Raw genomic sequence first — 22,621 nt, forward strand, 5'->3', positions numbered from 1 at the left:
GACGACAGGGGGCGCCTGCGAGTTTGAGGCAGTGGAGAGGGAGAGAGGCAGCAGATGAGCTTCTGTGGTAAAGATATAGTCCTCTACATTAAAAGGCAAATCCTCCTCCTCAGCAAACAGCAGAAACAGGTACTTAAACATCTCCGCCAGGAAAAACGAGTCCATGCTGAAACAAGTGGGCGGTGATGAAGGGAAATAAATATGCCGTGAGACAGCTTGCCACCCACTCTTTACTCATAAATGCTCACTTTACAAAATCCACTCAAATTATCTGTACAAAAATATAGCACATAAACCAACATCCTCTTTAACTATCCATAAACTCCAGCTCTTACCGGTCCTCGTGACTTCCCGTCCTCACATCCTTCATAGCAGCGAAGCCACAGGGAACTCGAGCAAATCGGTTCAGGTTCTCCAGTACGGTGCGGCCCACCTCCAGGTAATATGGATCTCTGGTTGCCTTCAGAGGAAATTCACAGTTAATCATTTGTATTGTCTCCCTGGTTCACTACATGAAAATACACAGTCGAATGCACCTCAGCAGGAGCAATGCAGCGTGAATGGGGTCACATTTGCAGGTTGATATGAAGGAACATGATGGAGAGTAAAGGAGATGTTGTATTGAGATTTGTTTGAGAACCCAGTTGTACCTTATAAAGGAAGTAAGTGCTTTCTGCAAACTCTGGCCGCAGGGGGTGCTGAGCCCAGTGAACCCTGAAATCAGTGGTGAACGCCTGGCGAGACAGTACGTGAGGGAGCAAGGCAGTCAAGAAGAGTTTATAAACCAAAAAAAAAAAAAAAGAGAGAGAGTGAATTGTATGTAAGGAATGGGGAGTGTTTGTTTGATACATATTTATTAATTAGTACATATTTTATTAATCATTTATTTTTTAAAAGCACTGATCTGGAGTAGCACCTGAAATTTCGTTGTGTTAATACACTGTATTTATGCAATGACAAATAAAGCTTGAATCGAATTGAATTGACCGTGATGATATTCAAAAGACAGACAGCTGAAAAGAGGATCTACCTCAGGAAGGAAGTTGTGTTTCTTGGTAACCTGATAAAGCATTTCATGCGTCTCTATGGCTGGCCGGATATCTCCCTTTAAAACCTGCAAAGAGCAAAACTCATATGTTTGGATATTCATAGCAAACTCAGAGAGACAATGACCTCACTGATTTCTCACCTGCAATCCTGGGAAAAAGGCAAGCAAGGAGTCCATCCAGGTGCGGGCCGGCAGCAGGGGTTTGTGGATGTGGACGTCCAGTAGCAGAGGTGGTTGGCTGATGTACTTCATAATGGATGCATAGTGCTGAAAAATGTCAAACGATCACAATTCATGAATACAGAAAAAAGATAAAGAGACCCGTTATTTCATGGCAGGCAAAACTAAAATGCAACTCGCATTAGATTAAGTATGATAAATTATTTTGGACCCTACAATTACAGGCAACATGTTCAAGGGCTTCTATTCTGAATAAAATGAATGATCAATTATAATAAAATAAGTACAAAAAATGACAATTCTAAATAAATAGAGCAGTAAAAGAAATATAAAAAGAATAATTCAAAATGTTGAAATATACAATCTACTCTAGTCTACTAAAACAAACAAATAACAAAAGAATAAATAATTATAAAAAAAAGAATAAATCATAATGTTAAAATGCACAATCTACTCTAGTCTATCAAAATAAACAAGTAAATGGAATATAAAAATAATTCAAACTATTACAATTCAATCTAAAATAATAATAATAGTTATAAATGAATTAATAAATGTGTAATAAAATAATATAAATATATAATCTACTCCAGTCTACAAAGAAATTAATGAAAAAATAAATGAAAAAATACATGTTCGAAATGTTAAAAATACTACATCTAAAATGGTGTTTGTAAAAACCGTAGGGTGGTGGGACTTAATTTGATCCATTTTGACTGGATTAGCAAAGTTGTCTAAATATGACAGGTGTTTAGAGGAAAGGGCTTGAAAAATAAGACGGCTTGGTGACGCAAGGCGAAAAGGAGATTATGATGTCTTTAACAAAAGAATGAGTGATACTCACAGTGTTAAAGCGATGCAGATATTGGTCATCTCCCAGTAATACATAAGCCTTCATCAAGTACTCATAATAGGAATCTATGCCTGCTCCAACTCCACTGTCTGTTAAGGGAACAATGACCAAAAAAAATCATGATTCTGTCTTGACTTTTACCTTATTTGTCTGTATATGAGCACAGTTGTTTTATGTTTTGGGTGGGTTGTTGACTATAGTTTAGCCTCACCCCTGCGGACCCACTCTCCTGAGTGAATGTTGATGGTCGTTCCCACTAGATTACTGTTCCTCTGTCTCTTTTCCCAAAGGAAGTCAAGAGCCCTTCTCGCATGAGCCTGCGAACAATACAATGAATTGTAAATTCTGGCCAATTATATATTTAGTCATTGTAAGTCTCTTTCACCACACAAAATGAGAGCAGTCCTGACCTCATAATACTTTTCATAGTGCACAACACAACGGCTAATGATGTGTGTCTTACAAATGGCACAGTTATGTCATAAGAGATGTTGTAATTCTGTAGACTGAATGTGTACAAACATTCCAGGAATCAACACTTCAGGCCGAAATGACGTCAGTGCTCCATTGTTAGTTTGTTACAAAACAATCAGATGACCTTAAATGCTTTGGTCAACATGAATTACACAGAACGCAAGGTTTTCAAACATTTCTCTGGAGGTTAAATAAGGACATTTCTGAATGTTATAACTTCAGAAACTCAACAAAAGTGACATTAGTTCAAATTTGCAACATGAAGCCATTGTAATATTTCACCTCAAATGTAGGGTCTCCAGTAAAGCGGCTCAAGGCTGCAAATTCAAGGATGATTGTCCCGGCACAGGCGGTGCAGGTGTCCGTTTCGGTGCCTGTACGGGTCTCAGGTCCACGGACTCCATAACGCAGGTTCACCTGTAAATGCAGCCAATCATTAATCAGAGTCATAATCAAGGGGATTTATCACAGAATATTTCCCAGCAGGATTTATTTTAATATACTGTTCAAAAGTATGGGGTCAGTGTGTGTTTTTGAAAGAAGTCTCTTCTGCTCACCAAGGCTGCATTTATTTGATTTGATTAAAAATACAGTAATATTGTTAAATATTATTACAATTTAAAATAACTGTTTTGTTTTTTAATATACATTAAAATGTAATTTATTCCTGTGAAGGCATAGCTGAATTTTCAGCAGCCATTATTCCAGTCTTCAGTGTCACATGATCCTTCAGAAATTATTAAAATATGCTGATTTAGTGCTCAAGTATAATTTCTTTTTTATTACCAATGTTGAGAACAGTTTTGCTGCTTAATATATTTTTGAAACCTGTGATACAACTTTTTCTGGATACTTTAATTAACAGAAAGTTCAAAAGACCAGCAATGTCTTTATCACTTTTGATCATTATTTTATGTGTACTAAATACTAAATAAAAGTATTAATTATTTAAAATAAATAATGGGGGATTAACATTAAAGTGGACATTAGAGTTAACAGAATTACATAAAAGTAGGTTATTTAACTATTAAATAAGAATTATTATTAACACGTTAATAAGGTCTCATTGGTTAACATTAGCTAATGCACTAACTAACATGAACTAACAATGAGCAACATATTTTCACAGCATTTATTAACCGTTGTTAATGTTAATTAAAAAAAATGTCATGTTCATGTTAGTTCACAGTGCATTAATAACTAATGTTAACAAATACAACCTTTCTTAAAAATGCATTAGTGAATGTTGAGATTAACATTTTTAAAGATGAATAAACATTGTAGAAGTACTGTTAATTGTTAGTTCATGTTAACTAATGAAACCTTAGTGTAAAGTGTTACCAAATGATTTTATTATTTGAGAATAAAGCAGCTGCGGAATATTACACAAGAATATCAAATTAGCATAGCTCTATGCAGGAAATCTGTTTCCTTACTAGACAATATTTCGTTTAGCGGTCATTAAAACAAAATTGCAGAATGCTGTGACCAATCAGAATCAGGTATTCCAGAGAGACATGTAATAAGTTGAGAATGCTTTGTAACTGAAGGTCTGTAAAATAAACTAACAGCTGTGAACAGTGAAAAGGGCGGTCATGCTGTTGATGACACGTGCAGTCATTGTGGGATTTCATTTCCCTAAGGCAGACATGCAACAAACCAATGCAAAGCCCAGAACAGCCGAATCAACAGAAATTGTCTGAATGTGTGTGTGGTGTGTGTATACTGTATAGGCATAAAGATAAATGCTCGCAAACAAAACAAAGAAGAAAAAAAAAAAAACATTTCATGTACAACATATTTTCATGATGACATTTAATCAATCATATTGCATATGCAATGCATGTACATGCGTGCTTTCACTCACTCTAGGGTAAGGCAAGCCACTGCTGGTGTTAAATGCAGGTAGCAGTCTGAGTCCAAGATCTTTAGCCATGTGCAGCAGCTCATTCTGGTACCAGAGCATTTGCCCACTTTCTTTCAACATGATGGCCATGGAATGGCCTCCCAGCAGCCCACTAAAAGAACAGTAAAGTATTACACAAGCAAAACAGCCACAATTTACTAGACAGATTTTAAATGCACGTCAGTCCACTTTGAACCTCTTGACAGAGATGTCTTACTCACCCCAGCACCCGGATGTTGGTCTCGAATACAGACACCACAATGTCATTATCCAACCGTACATCCTTCAATACTCTCTTCACTGCTTCCTCAAACTCCACCGTCTTATTTAGCAGCTGTGAGATGTCAGATAAGATCATAAGCAAATAACTTTGGGCTTAACTGTAAATATGAGTGTTTGCAAGAGGTTTCAAGTTCTGTTTGAGATGTTACTCACTGCTAGAGTGTCAAGAGTGTCGATGAGCGTGAGGGAGAACCTGACGGAACAGGAAAACATGTTTTCATCTCAGTTTTGACATTTCTTTTAAAATGAATGAATAAAGAGACATTTTAACACATCTCCAACTGACTTACATCCCCAGGGCATCATCTATATCCCCTCGACTGGGCTCTAGTCCACGCACTCGCCCACGACAGGTCAAAGGCATCAGCTCGTCTGCGGGGTAGGCATGGTCCTGTCAAAATGAAAAGAACAGAGATGAAATTAGATGAAACCAGGCAGATTTTAATTATAATGCCGTTCTCTCAAACATTAATCTGCCTTCCCCTATCCTCGCAACACTCCTGTTTTTTTATTTGTTTTGTTTTTTTGTCAGGAACATTTATCGGCAAATGAGCAATGTTAAAGGGATAATTCATCCATAAATAAAAATTCAAGCATCATTACATAACCCTCATGTTGTTCCAAATCTATATAAAATCTATATATAATATATTTTGAAGAATGTTTCAAAAGTTTTTGTCCATACCCTGATAGTCAGTGGGGTCCAAAACAACACTGACATTCAATGTAGAAAAATAAATAAATAGCATTTCTCAAAATTCTATAGAAAGAAATGTTATTTCAATGTGCCTTAGTTACACATGTGAACAGTGTGTAATAACAGTAAATTATGCATCATTTATTACATGCAATTAACATCAAGCTAAACCTTAATAATATACTAAACCTATAAGAAGTACGTTAATAATTAATATTACTCAGAACTTCTTTGTATAATTATACTGTAACAACTGCACATGAAAATAAAGTGTGACCAGAAATGTAGTCACTTTTTTTTTTGAAGAAATGTAGCTATACTTTCAGCAAGGATGCATTAAATTGGTCAATAGCGACAGTAAAGCATTTATAATGTTACAAAAGAGTTCTAGTTCAAATAAATGCTGTTATGCTTTACTTTTCTATCATAAAAGATTCCTTTAAAAAGTATCATGGTTTCCACAAAAATATTAAGCAGCACAACTGTTTTCAACATTGATAATAATAATAAGAAATGTTTATTGAGGACCGAAATCAGTATATTAGAACGATCTCTGAAGGATCATGTGACACTGAAGACTGGAGTAATGATGATATAAAATTCAGCTTTGCCATCAAAGGAATGAATTATATTTTAAAAATACATTACAATATTCACCAAAAGCCTTGGTGAACATAAGAGACTTCTTTCAACATTAAAAAAACGTACATAGAAAAACTACACACATAACTTTGGATGCTGATGGAAAAGTGGGATTAAAACTTCCATGTGTACCCAGCTGTCAACAAGTAAAGTTATTAGTCACTGTGTACATACCATGTAGTTCTGATAAGCGTGGTCAAACATTTCCACCACTTGGTTCCTGAGAAGCAAAAGCATTTCTTAAATTAAGAAAAACACCATATGGAGTCATTCATGTGGCAAGCAATTCAAATTTTCACATGTCCTCACATAGACACATACCTCAGTTTGTTCCTCTCATCTCTGCTCATGGTCTCTGATAACCTGATGGAGGTTCCCATAAAAAACAGCAGCAAAGAAGCAGGCAACATAGTTGCAGAATGAAGCATCCGCACGGCTCTAATCCACCGGTTTCACAACGGACTGCTTCCAATCTTCAAGGCAACTCTTTCCTGCCTTAGATATGTTTATTTAGCACCAAGTTAGAGTTCCACTTCTGGTCCATCATTTTCAAATTGAATGTAAAATATATGATTCAGTAACACCCACAGAATTTGAATACATTCACTGTTCCAGCTCAATAACTTAATGGTTCCTGTTCTTATCTAACGTTAAACGTCTCTCTTGGATGAATGCAGCTCTGGTGCATTTCTGAAATGCTTTTAGTGTCTATTACAAAATGACTAAGGAAGGAACACAGATCAAGTCACTTTTCATTAGTGCTGGTCAGTCAGCTGCTGTTGCCACACCTGACTGTCACCTTGATAACACGTTGGCACTCACGTGACACATCGGCATGCTACTCTCTATTGAGTATCAGTTATAAAACAACAACACAATTGCATCACTGTAGATCCCCAGCAGAGACAGGCTCGAGAAGAGCTCCAGATGGGGCCATGGGAAAAGATGCTTTGACTCTAATAGCAACCATCACCATGGGTGACACGATCAGCAGTTTACAACTCCAGAAAGAGGAAGAGAACGCATCGTATTGATCCTACAAGACCTGATTGCAATTAGTTAGATAGTATGCGGGTGTCAATCCCATCTTCGTGATATTAAAAACAAGTTTAACCCATGTAGAAAATGCTACGGCGTTATTCAAAAATAAAATATCCAGCGAAATGTTGTTGTCAAGATGAGTTGAGGAAAAAAGATTTCTTAACCCCGTCACGCTTTGTTGTTTAGCTCGCCGGCTAACCCGTCGATGACAGCTCGGCACCACTGGGCATTTGTTTTTGTAGCAATAACGCTTCAGTAACTAGCGGAAAGAATATCTTAAATCTGTTCTTCGATCATCCACGAGTGACAAGATGGTCCATTCAGCTCCCAGATTCCGACAAATAAAAATATTCCTCGTAAGAGTTATTTTATGTCAGGTGTAATGCAAAGGGCCACAGGTCTCTCTCAGAATCGCTGAGTGAATGAAAATCACCTCCCGTCTTACGGGCAGACGACAACATCCGCATCCGGGCCGAGCGTAGTCAGCGTACACGCCCCGTAAACCGTCACCGTGTGGTGCAGAAACTACAGTTCCCAGCATGCCTTGCTAGCGAACAAATGAAAATATGAATAGTAAAAAATCCCCAAAAAGATATATTTCTTATTCATCTTACTGGAAGTACACGCCTTATCATTGTCTGCTTTCAAAAAAATTCATAACAACACATTTCTTAATATAATCTGTCTCTGATATAATGCATACAAGTCCTCTAAATAAAATTAAAAAGTAACTGCCTAATCTATCACATATTTTACTTTTCAAGATGTAGCAACAAGTACTTAAGTTGCATCAAAGAGTATAGACAATAAGATATGAGTTGCTTTTACTGTTCCAGAGTTTGTTATCAGTAGGCTTGAAGGAAAAGGATCAGTGATGAGTTTTCTGTTTACAGAGGAAATGATTGCACTATTATTAGCAGCACAGTGGATAGAGGAGATAAGACCTTTGAAATCAGTTGTTTGTTCAGACTCAAGTTCATCATCGGTTAGCTTACAATATAGTAATTCGGAAATTAGACCAGACATTTTAAAAGAAATACAGCAAACATTTTACAGAATTCAAATGATGGGACTTACAGTGATATTTTTATGGGTACCCACACATAGCCACGGAAAGTAGACCAGACATTTTAAAAGAAAAACAGCAAACATTTTACAGAATTCATATGATGGGACTTACAGTGATATTTTTATGGGTACCCTCACATATTGGTATCCAAGGAAATGGCAGATAAGGCAGCAAAAGAAGCCATAAACAACAACGACATTAACATAAGTGCTAGTATAAGTAAGAATGAAATCAAGAGTGTTATTAAGGAAAGGTTGAAGGTAAGGTGGCAAAAACAATGGGATATGGAGAAGAAAGGTCGATGGTTTTACAGAATTCAAACGAAAGTGGGAGAGATGAGAAGTGCAGGAAAAACAGGAGAGATGAGATAATAATATCAAGGATGAGATTTGAACATACAAGACTAAACAGTACTTTATAAAATGGGTAAACATGATACAGGAAGGTGTGAATTTTGTGGGCAAGAAGAAACTGTGGAACATGTTATGCTATACTGTCTAAAATAACTCGGGAAATGAATGTTATAGTTTTCTTTTTCAGTATCTTAGAATAACTAATTTGAGGGAGAGGATATAAAAATGTCATTTTGATCCACACTCCATATACCAGTCGGTGGCGGTAATTGTCAACCGCCAATAAAATCTCAAAGAAGAAGAAGAAGTGCTTACGTTGCTTCCTCGTAAACATGCATCACATGATTGGCTCGTGCTGCGACCTATTTTTTACAGTCTATGGCTGCGACGTCATGTAGAACTACAAAAATGTGCAGTGGTGCAACGAGTGCCTGAGTTGAACGGTTTTAGCCAAAGAAAGAGGGAGGTAAGCGACTGTCTTTTAATTGTGGACTGAATTCAAATGTATTTGGTCGGAAAAAACTTTTTCTGGACCGATTTAAAAACTGATTGTATTATTACATGTATGACATGTCGTGTCAATGGAATTGGTCAGTAGGCTTTGACGTTTTAATAATACACGGTTTCTCGTTGTTGTGTATGCAGAGATGTCTCGAAGCGTAAAAAAGCTCACTGGTCTCGTGGCAGCTACATTCACACCACTTACTGCAGAAGGGTGAAATACTTTATTCCTAAAACAAAGCTTTACACAATCATATACATGGCTTGCAGTGATTTGATCAATGATATTCAACTTTTGCTGTTTTTAGGGAGATCAATCTCTCTGTAATTGGACCATACATTGATTACCTAATAGAAAAACAGAATGTCAAGAGTGTGTTTGGTAAGTCAAACCTATTAATTTAATCAAAGATTTTGGGGAATAAGAGAGCATGTTTTGTCATTTGTTATTTGTAATCTAAACCACTTTGTTTTTGGTAGTTAATGGCACTACAGGCGAGGGCTGTTCTCTAACTGTGGACGAAAGGAAGCAGATTGCTGCAGCTTGGTGCCAACATGGAAAGGGCAAGTGAGTTATTGCATGTTTATGGAGTTTTTCAGCTATGGGTAATGATTATGTCCCAGGGGTTATAAAAGTAACTGAATTTTGATATTATTTTAACAGAAAAACTTGCGAAGGGCACATTAAGCATTTTGTTTACTGTCTTTCTTCATCATTTATTTTCTGCTACTTCTCACATTTATTTCTTGTAGATTTTGCTGACCCAGACATCCCATTTTTAAATGGGCAAATCCATCATAAGAAATTTGAAATATGAATTTTAACTTGAAAACGATAAAAATCTAAACAAAAAGTGGGAGAAAAAAAAACATACTAAGTTTGAAAATGATTCACATACTTTTTTCCCACCACAACCAGCAGTTTTACTCCTAATGAGTAATAATGTCAAATTATATGAAACGTGTAAATAATTGTGTGTGTTTAGGATACGTCCATTTCTAGCTATAAAATTAGCAAGACAAAGGAGTTGGCCATTTTTTCCTGACTTCATGACTGTGGTGTTGCTAGCAGTTAAGCTACATATGTGGTGGACATTTTAAAGATTATTCAGGGGGAATTGGCAAAAATAACACAGTTTTCCAGTGATGCAATACGTATGTCCACTGTTGGACACTATTAGTGGACAAAGTGGACAGTTTATTTTTTAAAGGTTCACAAATTTGTTTATAGGTTAGGAAACACCCTAATACACATCTTTATTATTTTTTTCTTATGGAAGTTGCCCTTGCCAGATGTTTAATTTCTTTATACTGTATGTGTTGTGTTCAGGCTTGAGCAAGTGGTTGTTCATGTTGGCTGCATGAGTATAAAAGACTCTCAAGAACTGGTGAGCACACTGCTTCACATCCCCTTTTATTCACATGCATATACCACTTTTCTTTATGCACTCTTCCATTTTCTTAACCGCAGTCCCGCTGTTACATATTGTCCTCCCATTCGCAGTTTATCCATTCGTGTTACAGCATGTGCAGATAAACAGCTAGTTCCCTCCTCGTGACTGTTTAAAATGCTGAGTGGATGTTTTTTACTTTCCTTCAGGCTCGGCATGCCGCCAGTATAGGAGCCGACGGCATAGCAGTAATCTCTCCTTCCTTTTTCAAACCCATTAATGCAGGTTTTAACCCCCTTTTTCTAAAATCTACTTATTTAATACAATGTTAAAGTATTGCCAAATGTGCTTTTGTATGATTTTCATAAAACAAATGACCTTCCTCTTTTCACAGATGCATTGAGGTTGTTTATAAAGGAAGTGAGCACCTCTGCTCCAGATGTTCCAATGTATTATTATCATATTCCAGCCATGACCGGTGTTGAATGTAAGTGCAGCCCCATGTCGTCATCATTACTGGCAGTCAAAACACTTAGTAAATTTTTTTAGAATTGAAAACTAAATTTTTGAATGAGTCAGATTCACATGTGAGAGATTGACTTCCTACTGTGGTTCAGTCTCTGTTTCCTCTTTATTTTTTTCTTCAGTGGAGGCAGCTGATGTGCTAAATGGGATAGAGCAGATTATCCCCTCATTTCAGGGAGTGAAATACAGCGGGATTGACCTGAGGGATCTCGGACAGTGTGTCTGTTACTGTGAGTCCCATAAATGGTCTGTCTTGTTCGGAGTAGATGAGGTATGAAATCACCTCTACTGTATTTTTCCTGATAGTGTCACATTTATATAACTTGCGGTTTTGATTTTATATGTTTTACTTCACACTTTGTTACACAGCAACTCTTGGGAGCTTTGGTACTAGGTGTTCATGGAGCAGTAGGAAGGTGAGTGCCAACATCATGGCATCTTACAACTCTTTCTCTGGCCTCAGTTGGCAAAAATGCATGCCCTTTCACTGGTTTTCTTTCTGTGGTCTCGCTGTGGTTCCTGATAATACATTAGCTATGTGTTCACGTGAACAAAATCATCACTTTCTGGAAAATTGGTGCAAAATATCGTAATAAAAATGGAAGTTGCTGCACCACCGTGGCTCTTTTTTTTTTTTTTTGTACATCATAAATGACTTGTGCCTCAGAGCGCACAAGCAAAATTCTATAAACACTGTAATGTTATCTTGCATTCGGAGGCAGATGAATGGTGCTTTGAAACGCAATCGTGTGAGACACTTCTGGCAGGTCGTTATACCAAATCATTCTGATGACAGACTTTGGCTCAGGCATTTCAGAATGATCAAGCCAACATTTGAGATGCTGTGCAATGAAATTGATTCACTGGTTAGTGCAGTTGTCCAATCACATCCTCTGTTGAGGCAGTCACATGAGTTTCTGTTGCACATCGAGATATTTATTTGGTAAATGTGTTTCCATCATAGTTTATGTGCATGTGTTCTTGTCTGATAAAAAAGAAATTATCCACCTCTATTGTGTGCATAATTTTTTTTTAATGTACATTTGCAGAATTTTTGCACCTCTTTGTTTCCATCCAGCATTTGAAAAAAAAATATTTTTTTTATGAAATATCCCAAAATTCGCATAAAAGTAGGTGGATGGAATTTGGAAACATAGCTATTTTGTCATTCAGTGTCTCCTGTGGCTGATTTGATTGAAAAACAGTAGCTTAAAAAACTTAACCTATAAATAATGCATTGCTGAAGACCATGCAACACTCTCTCTATCCTCTCCAGCACATATAACTACCTCGGACTCATAGTGAACCAGATGCTTTCTGCTTTTGATAACTGCAACCACATGCAGTCCAAAGCCCTGCAGGTACATCATTCTTCCCATGTGCATTTCTCATTTAGTGCTTTTGGACTGTTTTTACTTCATCAGCGTGTGTTCTGGTTAATGAATTAATATTCAGGTTAATGAATTTGCTTCTGTTTACAGCTTGAATTTATGGAGGTCATCACATTTGCTAAGAACCTTGGTGAGTTGACTGTTTTGCGCCTTTCAAATGTTTGGGGTTTGTAAGTTTCTTATGCTCACCAAGGCAGCATTTATTAGATCAAAAATAGAGTAAAACATGTGAAAGATTATTGCAATTTAAAATAACAGGGTTCGTACGGGTGCTTGAAATCCTTGAAAGTGCTTGAATTTTGATGTTGTGTTTTCAAGGTTTGAAAAGTGCTTGAATTTTGGATACAATGCTTGAAACTGCTTGAATTTGTAACTGTATTTCTTTCACAAGAAATATCTTTCTGACGAAATAGTTCTTTATTAAATGGAGAATTTTTTTTTTAGCCCTTCAGAATCAGATACAGATTGATTCGCGTTACGCTGGCCAGAGCAAAAGTAGGCGGAGTTTTCATTTTGATTTCCGCGGTTGTTTGGATGCACCGTTTTTATTGGCCACGCAGCGGCAACAGTTAAACTATTTTAAACTTTGACCGCGGCGACGTGCGCGCAAGCTCGCTGAGCTCCGCTTTGGTCCGAGTCGCGTGGCGCAAGCCATTGAAATATATCGTTTCATTTCATAGAGCAGCGCGGTCCGCGTCCTATCTGAAAGGGCCATTAGTGACTGAGAGTACTTGGTGTGATCATGTAATGTAAGTATTGCATGTCCGTTATGTCACGTTCATTTGTGGAATATGCAGTGAACATTGCCAAAATTACAGTTCTGCAACGTGCAAATTAACCTGCAAACGTTAGCCCAGTGCATAACAACAGTCGTTGATTGCTGAACTGAAATCAGTCAGTGTCATAAGTAGTATACTGTTACTGTAAGGTTTAGGATGGCCCTATGCAATATTTACACTGCTCTATTCCAGTAAATGTATTAGCTAACGTTATGTCTTGGCCCAAGACATCTTGGCAATGAAATGCATTTATCAGGCAGGTGCCTGTGCACTCAGATATTGTTCAAAGAATGTGTCCCAAAACGGGAAGGCCTGTCAAATATATCTGTTCAAATCCCAAGTCTTCATATTTGAAATTAATTCAGTTTTACAGCCTATAAATCACATTATCTGGTAAGCAATATTTGGACATTAATATAATGAAAAGTATATTATTCATATGCTTTAGGCTATATACTTAGTGATACATTTTGAAGAATAAAACTTGTGATTGGCTTAAATATTAGGGCTGCACAATATATCGAAATATTGCAAATGTATATATTACAATATGCATAGTTGCATATCGCATTGGCTTGCAATAACTGGGCTCATGAACAAAAGACAAAGAAAATCACTCACTGCTTTTGGCTGAATAGGCTAACTTTTGTAGCTTTAATAAGAATCAGTATATTTAATTCATGCAGTGAAAACTAAGCAGTGTTTATTTTTACATTTGATTAATCAGTTTCTGTTGTTAAATAAACCTAATGTAGGATAACCTGAACCCCTGAACCCCAGTGATGTTAAAATAACACTTCTTATGCTACAGAACACTGATGTTCACTGTCAGAAGTTGTAGGGATATTTTCTTATCAAAAAAAGATTGTGAAACACGTATGTGTAGGTTATATCATTTTAAAGATAATTTAAGTTAATTTGACACACTTTAAGCATTATCGTAGCGCATATTGAATATCGCATTATTTAATGAGTTATCGCATATCTCATTTTTCCTCAATATCGTGCAGCCCTCTGCTATTATGAAACATTTGGCTGTTTATCTCTTTTGATGTGATAAAAACACTAAATAATAATTTTAACTATGTATTGGTATGTAATTTACAGTAGTGTAAGGTGCTGAAAAAAGCTTTAAAATGGCCCTGGAAAGTGCTTGAAAAGTGCTTGAATTTGACCTTGGAAAAAGTGTACGAACCCTGAATAACCATTTTCTATTTTAATATATTTTATAATGCAATTTATTCCTGTGATTGCAAAGCAAAAATTTAATTAGCCATTACTCAAGTCTTCAGTGTCATGTGATCCTTGTAATATGCTGAATTTGTTTTCTTGTAAAGCAATGTTGAAAACAGTTGTGCTGCTTAATAATTTTTTGGAAACCGTGACACATTTTTTAAGAATTTTTATGAATAGAAAGTTCAGAAGAACAGCATTAAATTGAAATGACCTTTTGTAACATTATAAATTGTTTGACTGTCTCTTTTGATCAGTTTAATGGGTCCTTGCCGAATACAATTCTTAATTTCTTTAAAAGATAAAATTATACTGACCCCAAACTTTTGAATGGTATTGAATTCCCAGTACAGCTGGGAGGTGTCAGTAAGACATTGCTTTTGTTGTTGTTGTGTAAATGGTACTTTTGATTAACTTTATTTCATCATGTTTGCTCTGCAGGTTTTGATGTGGGCGTGAATAAGCAGGTGATGAGTGAAGTGTCAGGGTTAGTGCTGGGTCCTCCCCGACTCCCGCTGCTGCCGTGCTCCGTCTCAAAGGCCCAGGCTATAGCACAGAAAATCAAGGACTTCTCTCAGAGACATTAACATAAAAGTAGAAATTTCAGTGAACCTACATGAAATTGCACAAAAAAATGGTTTGTATTGTTCTCGAGCTGTAAACTGTTCTTTACACTACAGCATTTTAATGTACTGTATCTTATATTTGCTTGCTTTTTACTTTTCATACACTATACTTGATTTTTCCTTTTTTAATGTTTCATTTGTTGTAAACGCATATATTAAATCTGTTGCATTTACTTTATATATTTAATAACATTACAATGAAACTAGCAATTTTAATGAACCTACTTGAATTACCCAAAAGATTTAAGAATTATCCTCATCTTGTATACCTAAATCGTATACAAATACTTTTTTGTACGTTTTGTTATTTCTTGTCTTATGCTTACATGTGGGAAACCACAGACATATGAAATCTTTAACATTTTCTTTGATTTTATACATATTCTTTAATACTGTATTAATTACACTCCTTTGGCTGGTGCTGATGTAATTGTAAATGGACCATTAGCATTAAACAATAGTTTCTTATGTTTGCAGATTTGTCTATTTGCAAATACAAAAAGGGACATTTTTATATCTTGAAATTAACTGAATAAAGATTATTATTCGAAATTCAATGCAAGATATTCCTTTGAAGTTCTGATTCAACCTCATAATAGCCTGAAATCTGCCTGTTATAATTTGAAATTTCTAGTTTAATGAGTTTGGTCAGCAGTGGCTTTTTATTTTTTGACTGTTTGTTCTTACCATATTTTCTCTGGCCTTTCCACTTTATTGTTAGAGAGCCCTAGGATTTACCTCACGCATTGAAGACCGCCTAATATCTGCTTAAAGGGATAGTTCACTCATAAATTAAAATTCTGGCTATTGTTTACTCACACTCAAGTTGACAAACGTATATGAAAGTCTCAAGTAGCTGTGGAAACAGTGTAGGGGTGGTATGTTATGTTTTACTAGTATTTCAGGGATGAGGACACACTGGACTGTGCTATCATCACCTAATGATTGGTTTTAGTGCTGACTTCACAGAACATTTATCAGCTGCAGCAACAGGAACAACACGTGCTATTTCCTCCCAGTGAGAATGCAAGTAAAGGAAGCTAAAGTGTCTGCAACAGAAACATTTAAAATTCATGTCATGACCACATTTCCTCTAGAAAAAGCTGTCTGAATACAAATTAGAGACTGTTTTTCTTTAACTGGACACATACTATTGTGGATACACTTTTTACTTTTTTACAAGATACACATCTTGTGTAACATCTATGACATCTCAAATTTAACCGGTTTATACTTTTTTTATACATCCCTTCCTCTGGTATTTTTGGAAATGTATCCATTAATGTTTTTCACATGGCAGAAATAGAAAAACGATTAATAACTAAATGGAGTTGTTGAGTTATGATTTATCACATCACAACAACAATTTATTAATCTGTATTCAAGACGTTGATATCTGTTTGTGTATTCAACATGTAATGGGCAACTGATGTGATCTTTGGGGGAGTCAGAAATAATAAAGGCCACAGTTTTTAAATATTGCCTAAGGCAAGGTTAATATCTAAGGTTAGGCTAAAATCTCAGTGATATTGTGCTGAAACACAGTAGGCGCACAAATATTGCATAATTGTTTTTATTTCTTTTGTTTCAGCTATTTTATGTGGAGAAACAAATGTAAATATATTTATGTAAAATTGTGTAAATAAATATCCCATGGTGGACATATACCCCCGATTTCACAGACAAGGTAATCCTAGTCCCACACTAAACTGCATGTATGAGCTGTTTTAACTGAAAGCAACTTGCACTGACATATCTTAAAATATGTAAGTGCAATTGTTTTGTCTCAAGATGCACATCAGAAATGTTTTTTTTTTCCTAAGGCATGTTCATAAAAGCTACTTAAATGTCCTAATTGATAAGGCCTAATCCTGTTTTAGTCTAAACCCTGTCTGTGAAACCGGGCCATAATGGGTTAACTGAGTTAACGTTAACGTGTTAACTCTCTACGTGTCAACTCTTGTTAGATAGGACCCAGGCAAAATATTAGATAAATATTTCAGATCTAAATCATTAATTTATGTCATTTAAAAGCAACATATAATCATATATAATCCCCAATCATATGCGGAACCAAATATAGTGGTTTAAAAAAGTAAAACGCTGCGGGACAATAATACGGTGACGCCGAATATTTACGTATTTCCGGCCAGCTCAGCGTAGTGTACGGACTCCGGAGGAGTGTTGTGAAGCTGTAATCCAGACACAGATATTTTCACAGCTGTTAACCGCTCCACACACACCTGCTGTGTGTAAATCTGACATTACAGTAAAATGGTGCTGCTGACAATGATCGCGCGCCTGGCGGATGGACTGCCGCTGGCCGCTTCAATGCAGGAGGATGAGCAGGTATGAGCTCAGTGATTTATCAGATTATATCATCTACACTAGGCCTATGTGTGCTGTAGATGTGACAAATCAAAGAGCAATGCCCTGAAAACATGGCGTTTTCTTCTAAAAGTGTATAGTTGTCCGGAATTGTAATCCACAACAGCACAGAGCTTTTAATCTGGCCGTTATTAGCTCAGATTTCAGTAATTCGTCGTTGTAGTGTTTACATTCATTTGAAATATTTTATTTGGAATCTAACAGTAAATCTGTATCTATTATAGTCGTCTCCATCGTTTATTCTCAGTTTGAAAGCTGTAATTGGTCACACAGAGAGATGGTTCATTAATCATGAGATGTAACCGTATAATTTGAGTGGTTTTGATCTAACAGCGCCCTCTTCTGTCTTGATGTGAACTCGCACCTGGTTTACTCCGTTTGTCTTCGCCCTAAATATTAACCCTTTTTTTAAAAAATAAATAGTTTAAAAACACAAGCAAATAAGTTAACAACATCATAAAAATATTTGATAATTGTTTTCATAATGTATTATTCTGACTTCATTTTCAAATGACTATTTAATGGTGTTTTTAATCTTTTTAACATCGTCGATACTGTATTAAGCCAGTATGATAATTAAATCGCATATAATCGCTAAATTTAAACAACATTAGCTTCTTTTTCCATATAGGTTTTGTATGATATGATTAGTTCCATATAGGTTTTTTATGTTTAGAGTCAAGCACTTTAGGTTAAACCCCTAAATGAACGGTTTCAGACACATTTCCTCAAAAATTCAGTTGTACTTCATGTTATTCATTTAATAACGATAGTGATGCTATGATGATTTAAAATGACTGTATTTAAAAGGATAATTCACTGAAAAGTTCTGTCATCATTCACTCATGTTCATATAGCTCTAAACCTGTATACCTTTCTTCTATGTAACACAAAATGAGTGTCTCTATTTTGAAGAATGCTCATTGCTCTATTTTTCTGTACAATTTAAAAAAACAAAGTATAGTGACCAGGGGCTTCACATCTCCACATCTTCTATACTCATACGATAAATATGAGTATAGAAGTGTGTCTGTGTGAGGAAGAGACTAACGTTATAGTGTGAAGTGCATCTTGTAATGGTATTGTATGTTAAATCATCCCTAGTTTGGAATGACTTGAGGACAAGCAAACAATGAATTTTCTCAATTATATTTGTGTGCGTACGTGCTATTTCTGTAATCCAGAGAACTATGTAGCCAGATATGACCTTGTAGAAGTGTAAATTAAAACGATCTGTTCCCTTTCAACAAAAAGAGTATGTGATTCGCTTGTCACTTTTCACTCAGTATTGTTTTTGACTGTAACTTTTTATGTTCAGCTGAACTGCTATAATTGTCCATAAACTGATGCAAAACATCTTTTATGTATTTGCCACAAAAAAAAAAAAAAAAAACTGCAAATCAGCTTATTTCCTTTGTTTCTCATTTTTAGCTTGTAAAAACTCTGTTGTTGATGTTTAAATGACTAAGACAAAGTTTTGGGCTGTGGTAGATTTGGAAGAACTAATGAAAAAATTCTGTAGAGTTGTTCCAAATGGTGTTAATGTGTCTAATAGGTGCCCAGCAGTTTCATTACCTTTACAGCAGCCGTTCGATTAAGGTCTAACATCTTTACGTTTCCTCCTTTCATGCTGCCATGAAGGGAAGTGAAAAGGTTTGTTCACCTTTAGATTTGTGAAATCCCTCTGAAGAGGATTGAGTCAAATCATGTATCAGTGTAAGATTAAGTGTGTTATCTAATAAATTTGCACTTTTGTTCTTAGATGGGTCGAGACCTCCAGCAATATCAGAGCCAAGCCAAACAGCTCTTCCGCAAACTAAATGAACAGAGTCCCAATCGATGCACCTTAGAAGCTGGATCAATGGCTTTTCAGTAAGTGTACAATATATTAAAACTACACTGAAGCTTATAAAATAGTTGATTATAATAAGTAAGTTCAAACACAAAGTGTGCACACATCTAATGGGTAAAAAGCTCAATGAGGGTGCTCAACCACAAAGAGTTGCAAAAAGGAAGAGAAAAGTTGGCACACCACAGCTCCAAAAATAGAAAAATATATAGAAAACCTTCTCTTCCTCTCATAATAAGTAGGTAAAAATTGCGATTTCAAGATTTACACTCAAAAATATGTGATCGATAAAACCCACTGCTAATAAAATGTGTCTCTTCCCATCTCTTCTCAAAGCTACGTCATAGAGAAAGGCGTTTGCTATCTGGTTCTCTGTGAGGCCGTGTTTCCTAAAAAGCTAGCCTTCGGTTATCTGGAAGATCTGCAGGCAGAGTTTCACGAACAACATGGCAAGAAGGTGCCTACGGTCTCCAGGCCCTACTCTTTCATAGAGTTTGGTAATAGCCCTCACTCTCTCTCCATAGCCAGAGTTTCATCTACTTCCTATCAAGAGACAACCTTGTAATTCTGTCTTCCTATCTGTCCAAAGATACGTATATTCAGAAGACCAAAAAGTCATATATCGACAGCAGAGCACGCAGGAACCTGAGCAACATCAACACAGAGCTACAGGATGTACAGAGAATCATGGTGGCCAACATAGAAGAAGTTCTGCAGCGGGGAGAGGCCTTATCTGGTAAATAATGCTTGTGATGATTGGCCCCCCAAATTTTTAAAATGGTAGCCTCTCTATTCATTAAAGAAGTCATTGGCCCGAAAGGGTTTAAGATCCCTGAGCAAAACCTGCAAAATTCTGTACTGTATTTTTTTAGATCTTCAAATGTTTTTTTCCTCAGCATTGGACTCAAAGGCCAGCAACTTGTCCAGCCTGTCGAAGAAATACAGAAGCGACGCTAAGTACCTGAACACTCGCTCCACGTACGCTAAGCTAGCTGCGGGTGGAGTCTTCTTCATCATGCTGATCGTATACATACGCTTCTGGTGGCTGTGAGGTGTGACGGATATGCGGAGGGAAGAAGAGGCTCTTGAGAGGGTTACAGGTGAAAAGCAGACGGACTCTCTAATGACGACAAGCTCACGTTGTGTTTTAAAAGCCACAGCCTGTTCTTAAAGACTGTCGGATCCGGCACTTTCCCTCCTAACAGGCTGTTGAATCCCTAGCCTGATCCTCACTGGTATCTGTTTAATGAACTACACAGAAGTTAGTCTGCGCTTGCTTGGTGTGTGTGAGTGAAAGAGAGAGAGAATGAAAGCGTGCTTTCCTGTTTGTCTTTGTGAAATCCCTCCGTTCGTGAAAATGTATCTTATATACTGTATAACAGTACCATAGAGCAGCAGTGAATCCTAAACCTATGAATTAATGATTCATTAACATAAGTATGTTAATTCAGTTTTGAAGTTTTAGCACATTGTGGGTTGGAAAGAGGAGTTTGGGGGGCAGCTTTGGTACCCCAACTATCAGCACAAAATGTATAATTGTACTGTCCGCCCAGTTAGTCTCCTATCTATAAACCACTTATACAAGAATTCAACTCATATCTCTGAAAGCCTTATGAAATGGAGTGGTTATTAAGTCTTAATTTGAATTAGTTTCAGATGTACATTTATGGAACTTTCTATTGTTTTCTTGGTGCAAAAGTTGCCCAACAAACAACACTTGCACTGCAGTGAGGAGATTGCGGTTATGTCCAGTTACTCAATACAGACCAGATCATTGAAACTAGTGTCAGGGGAGAGTGGTGGCCTGCCACTTTTTTCAATTTGGGTCAGATGTAATCCAGTGCGGTTTAGAACAGTATATCTGGATCTGAGGTCCTGACTATTGCATGGTTGTTGATATCTGACTTGGGTTACTACAGCTTTTTCTTTCAGAGTTTACACTAGTCTGTATTGTACGTGCATTGAAGAATTAAACACACTCTAACCAACCAGGCGTCCATGTACCAACCAGATATGGCTAAAATGTTCATCAGAAGAGCATTTGTTCAGCTTACTAAACCTACAATAAAATGATTCAAACTCAGTTTCTCTTTTCTTTCTGTTTTACAGTTCACTCTGGCATTTATAAGTGTTTTTTTTTATCTTTGGACTAGTAGATACAAGTAGTAGATGCACTAAGTCTCAATACAAGGTCACTGCCAATCATACCTAAAGAAATTGTATCATTGGCCTGTGGCTTTTGGGGCTTTCGTTGCCAAAGTAGGCCATTCATTTTGTTTCATTTCACATGAATGTTCATACTAGTTCTTTAGAATTACGATTGGAAAGCATGAACTTGGATGGGAATTTCTAACATGATATCCTTAAAAAGTTATGTGTCATGTGTTAAATGTCATGTGGTCTGGTCATAATTACTATTGAAAGGGAGGAGGGGGGGACATTAAAGGAACATGCAGAATTACTATTATTATCATCATTATCAACTATCTACCAGAAGCAATAGCTTTTGGTAAAAAAATGAAAATGCCTGAAATGGGACATTTTACGTAACACTTTATTTTACAGTGTCTGTAACACATGTTACATGCAATTACTATAAATTGTGCTTAATTACATGGAACTAAACCTGACCCTAACCCTATAGTAAGTACTTCTAGTTAATTATTATTACTCATTTCTTAAATATTATTACACTGTCCCGCAACAGAGACACCTTAAAATAAATTGTAACCCATTTTTACAGTTCACTCATTACAAGGTAACCATCAATCATACCTAAAGAAATGGTATCATTGCCACAAATAAAGGTATACTTTGTTTTTTAAGTTGTGTTTGCTGCTATGACAGTGGACTTCACCTGACATCAATCACCTACCTGAAGCAATAGTTCTTTGTCCACTGCAGTTCTAAAAAAAAAAAAAAATCCCTAAAATACAACATTTTTACAACTAAGGTTTCAGTTGTATGGGAAGTAAAGTATTAATCTGAATCATGATAGCACGCCTATGTTTATGGAAACTGCTTTTTAAAAAGATGCTTATCATATGATTGTACAAAACAGGTGCTTTCCAGATGCAGTGTTCTTTAAAAGACACCTTGGAGACATAAGTGCCAATAGTATTTTGCTAGTTGGACTATCGCATCATGTCACCTGCCCCATGGGCTCTGTTTTTCATTTGACCACGCTAGTTTAAAAAGTAGATTTAAAGTAGTTTACATGTATACATGCGCAAGATTAATGTGTCTAATAGTTTTGGTGTGCCTCGTTGCTGCTTCAGACGCATTTTAAGATAAAAATGCTTGTGTACCTTTGCTGTTTTGCGTTTTTTTTTTTTTAAAGGCGTTCTATGTGAACACCCTGAGGATGACTGGATCTCATGTGGTGAGGGTACA

At 36.4% G+C, this 22,621-nt stretch overlaps 3 protein-coding genes across 6 annotated transcripts in view; 2 read left to right on the forward strand and 1 right to left on the reverse strand.

Annotated features, from left to right (window-relative positions):
• edem3 (ER degradation enhancer, mannosidase alpha-like 3) overlaps nt 1–7,588 on the reverse strand; it is a 12,401-nt gene extending 4,813 nt beyond the window's left edge. For 2 of the 3 annotated variants that reach the window (XM_079897460.1, XM_079897459.1), the window contains exons 1-14: nt 6,404–7,588; nt 6,257–6,302; nt 5,034–5,134; nt 4,897–4,936; nt 4,683–4,795; nt 4,423–4,573; nt 2,838–2,972; nt 2,293–2,398; nt 2,073–2,170; nt 1,190–1,315; nt 1,031–1,114; nt 651–734; nt 336–460; nt 1–166 (exon numbers count right to left, since the gene is read on the reverse strand). The exon at nt 1–166 is cut by the window's left edge and continues 9 nt beyond it. In XM_079897460.1, coding sequence (XP_079753586.1) covers nt 1–166; nt 336–460; nt 651–734; nt 1,031–1,114; nt 1,190–1,315; nt 2,073–2,170; nt 2,293–2,398; nt 2,838–2,972; nt 4,423–4,573; nt 4,683–4,795; nt 4,897–4,936; nt 5,034–5,134; nt 6,257–6,302; nt 6,404–6,510 — 1,482 coding nt within the window. In that variant the 5' untranslated portion in view covers nt 6,511–7,588. The remainder of the gene's footprint in view (nt 167–335; nt 461–650; nt 735–1,030; nt 1,115–1,189; nt 1,316–2,072; nt 2,171–2,292; nt 2,399–2,837; nt 2,973–4,422; nt 4,574–4,682; nt 4,796–4,896; nt 4,937–5,033; nt 5,135–6,256; nt 6,303–6,403) is intronic. The other variant, XM_079897458.1, reaches the window with a different exon arrangement.
• Nucleotides 7,589–8,884: 1,296 nt separating this feature from the next.
• On the forward strand, nt 8,885–15,551 carry npl (N-acetylneuraminate pyruvate lyase (dihydrodipicolinate synthase)). The gene is made up of 12 exons (XM_079897465.1): nt 8,885–9,011; nt 9,191–9,260; nt 9,355–9,428; nt 9,527–9,614; nt 10,377–10,434; nt 10,647–10,722; nt 10,832–10,924; nt 11,085–11,233; nt 11,332–11,378; nt 12,239–12,323; nt 12,444–12,483; nt 14,807–15,551. The coding sequence occupies exons 2-12, from the start codon at nt 9,193–9,195 to the stop codon at nt 14,950–14,952; spliced, it is 924 nt and encodes a 307-aa protein (XP_079753591.1). The 5' UTR covers nt 8,885–9,011; nt 9,191–9,192; the 3' UTR covers nt 14,953–15,551.
• Nucleotides 15,552–17,106: 1,555 nt separating this feature from the next.
• sec22bb (SEC22 homolog B, vesicle trafficking protein b) lies at nt 17,107–21,311 on the forward strand. Of its 2 annotated transcripts, XM_079897468.1 has the most exons (6): nt 17,133–17,340; nt 18,935–19,032; nt 19,142–19,251; nt 19,565–19,725; nt 19,818–19,964; nt 20,125–21,311. In XM_079897468.1, exons 2-6 carry the CDS (start codon nt 19,015–19,017, stop codon nt 20,277–20,279), a joined length of 591 nt encoding a protein of 196 aa, XP_079753594.1. In that variant the 5' UTR covers nt 17,133–17,340; nt 18,935–19,014; the 3' UTR covers nt 20,280–21,311. The 2 variants fall into 2 exon arrangements, with proteins under 2 accessions (XP_079753593.1, XP_079753594.1); XM_079897467.1 differs by lacking the exon at nt 18,935–19,032 and having other exon boundaries at nt 17,107–17,340.
• The last annotated feature ends 1,310 nt before the right edge of the window (nt 21,312–22,621 follow it).

The sequence above is a fragment of the Squalius cephalus genome (assembly GCF_949319135.1).
Source record: "Squalius cephalus genome assembly, chromosome: 16".
In the NCBI taxonomy this organism is placed as follows: Eukaryota; Metazoa; Chordata; class Actinopteri; order Cypriniformes; family Leuciscidae; genus Squalius; species Squalius cephalus.

What these genes read in the sequence shown, in the direction of transcription:
- npl (XM_079897465.1), top strand. Translation starts at nt 9,193, where the DNA reads ATGTCTCGAAGCGTAAAAAAGCTCACTGGTCTCGTGGCAGCTACATTC. An exon ending in TGCCAACATGGAAAGGGCAA is followed by an intron (nt 9,615 to 10,376) that starts GTGAGTTATTGC and finishes TGTTGTGTTCAG; the next exon opens with GCTTGAGCAAGTGGTTGTTC. An exon ending in AGCCATGACCGGTGTTGAAT is followed by an intron (nt 10,925 to 11,084) that starts GTAAGTGCAGCC and finishes TTTTTTCTTCAG; the next exon opens with TGGAGGCAGCTGATGTGCTA.
- sec22bb (XM_079897467.1), top strand. Translation starts at nt 17,266, where the DNA reads ATGGTGCTGCTGACAATGATCGCGCGCCTGGCGGATGGACTGCCGCTG. An exon ending in GCTGGATCAATGGCTTTTCA is followed by an intron (nt 19,252 to 19,564) that starts GTAAGTGTACAA and finishes CTCTTCTCAAAG; the next exon opens with CTACGTCATAGAGAAAGGCG. An exon ending in GCGGGGAGAGGCCTTATCTG is followed by an intron (nt 19,965 to 20,124) that starts GTAAATAATGCT and finishes TTTTTTCCTCAG; the next exon opens with CATTGGACTCAAAGGCCAGC.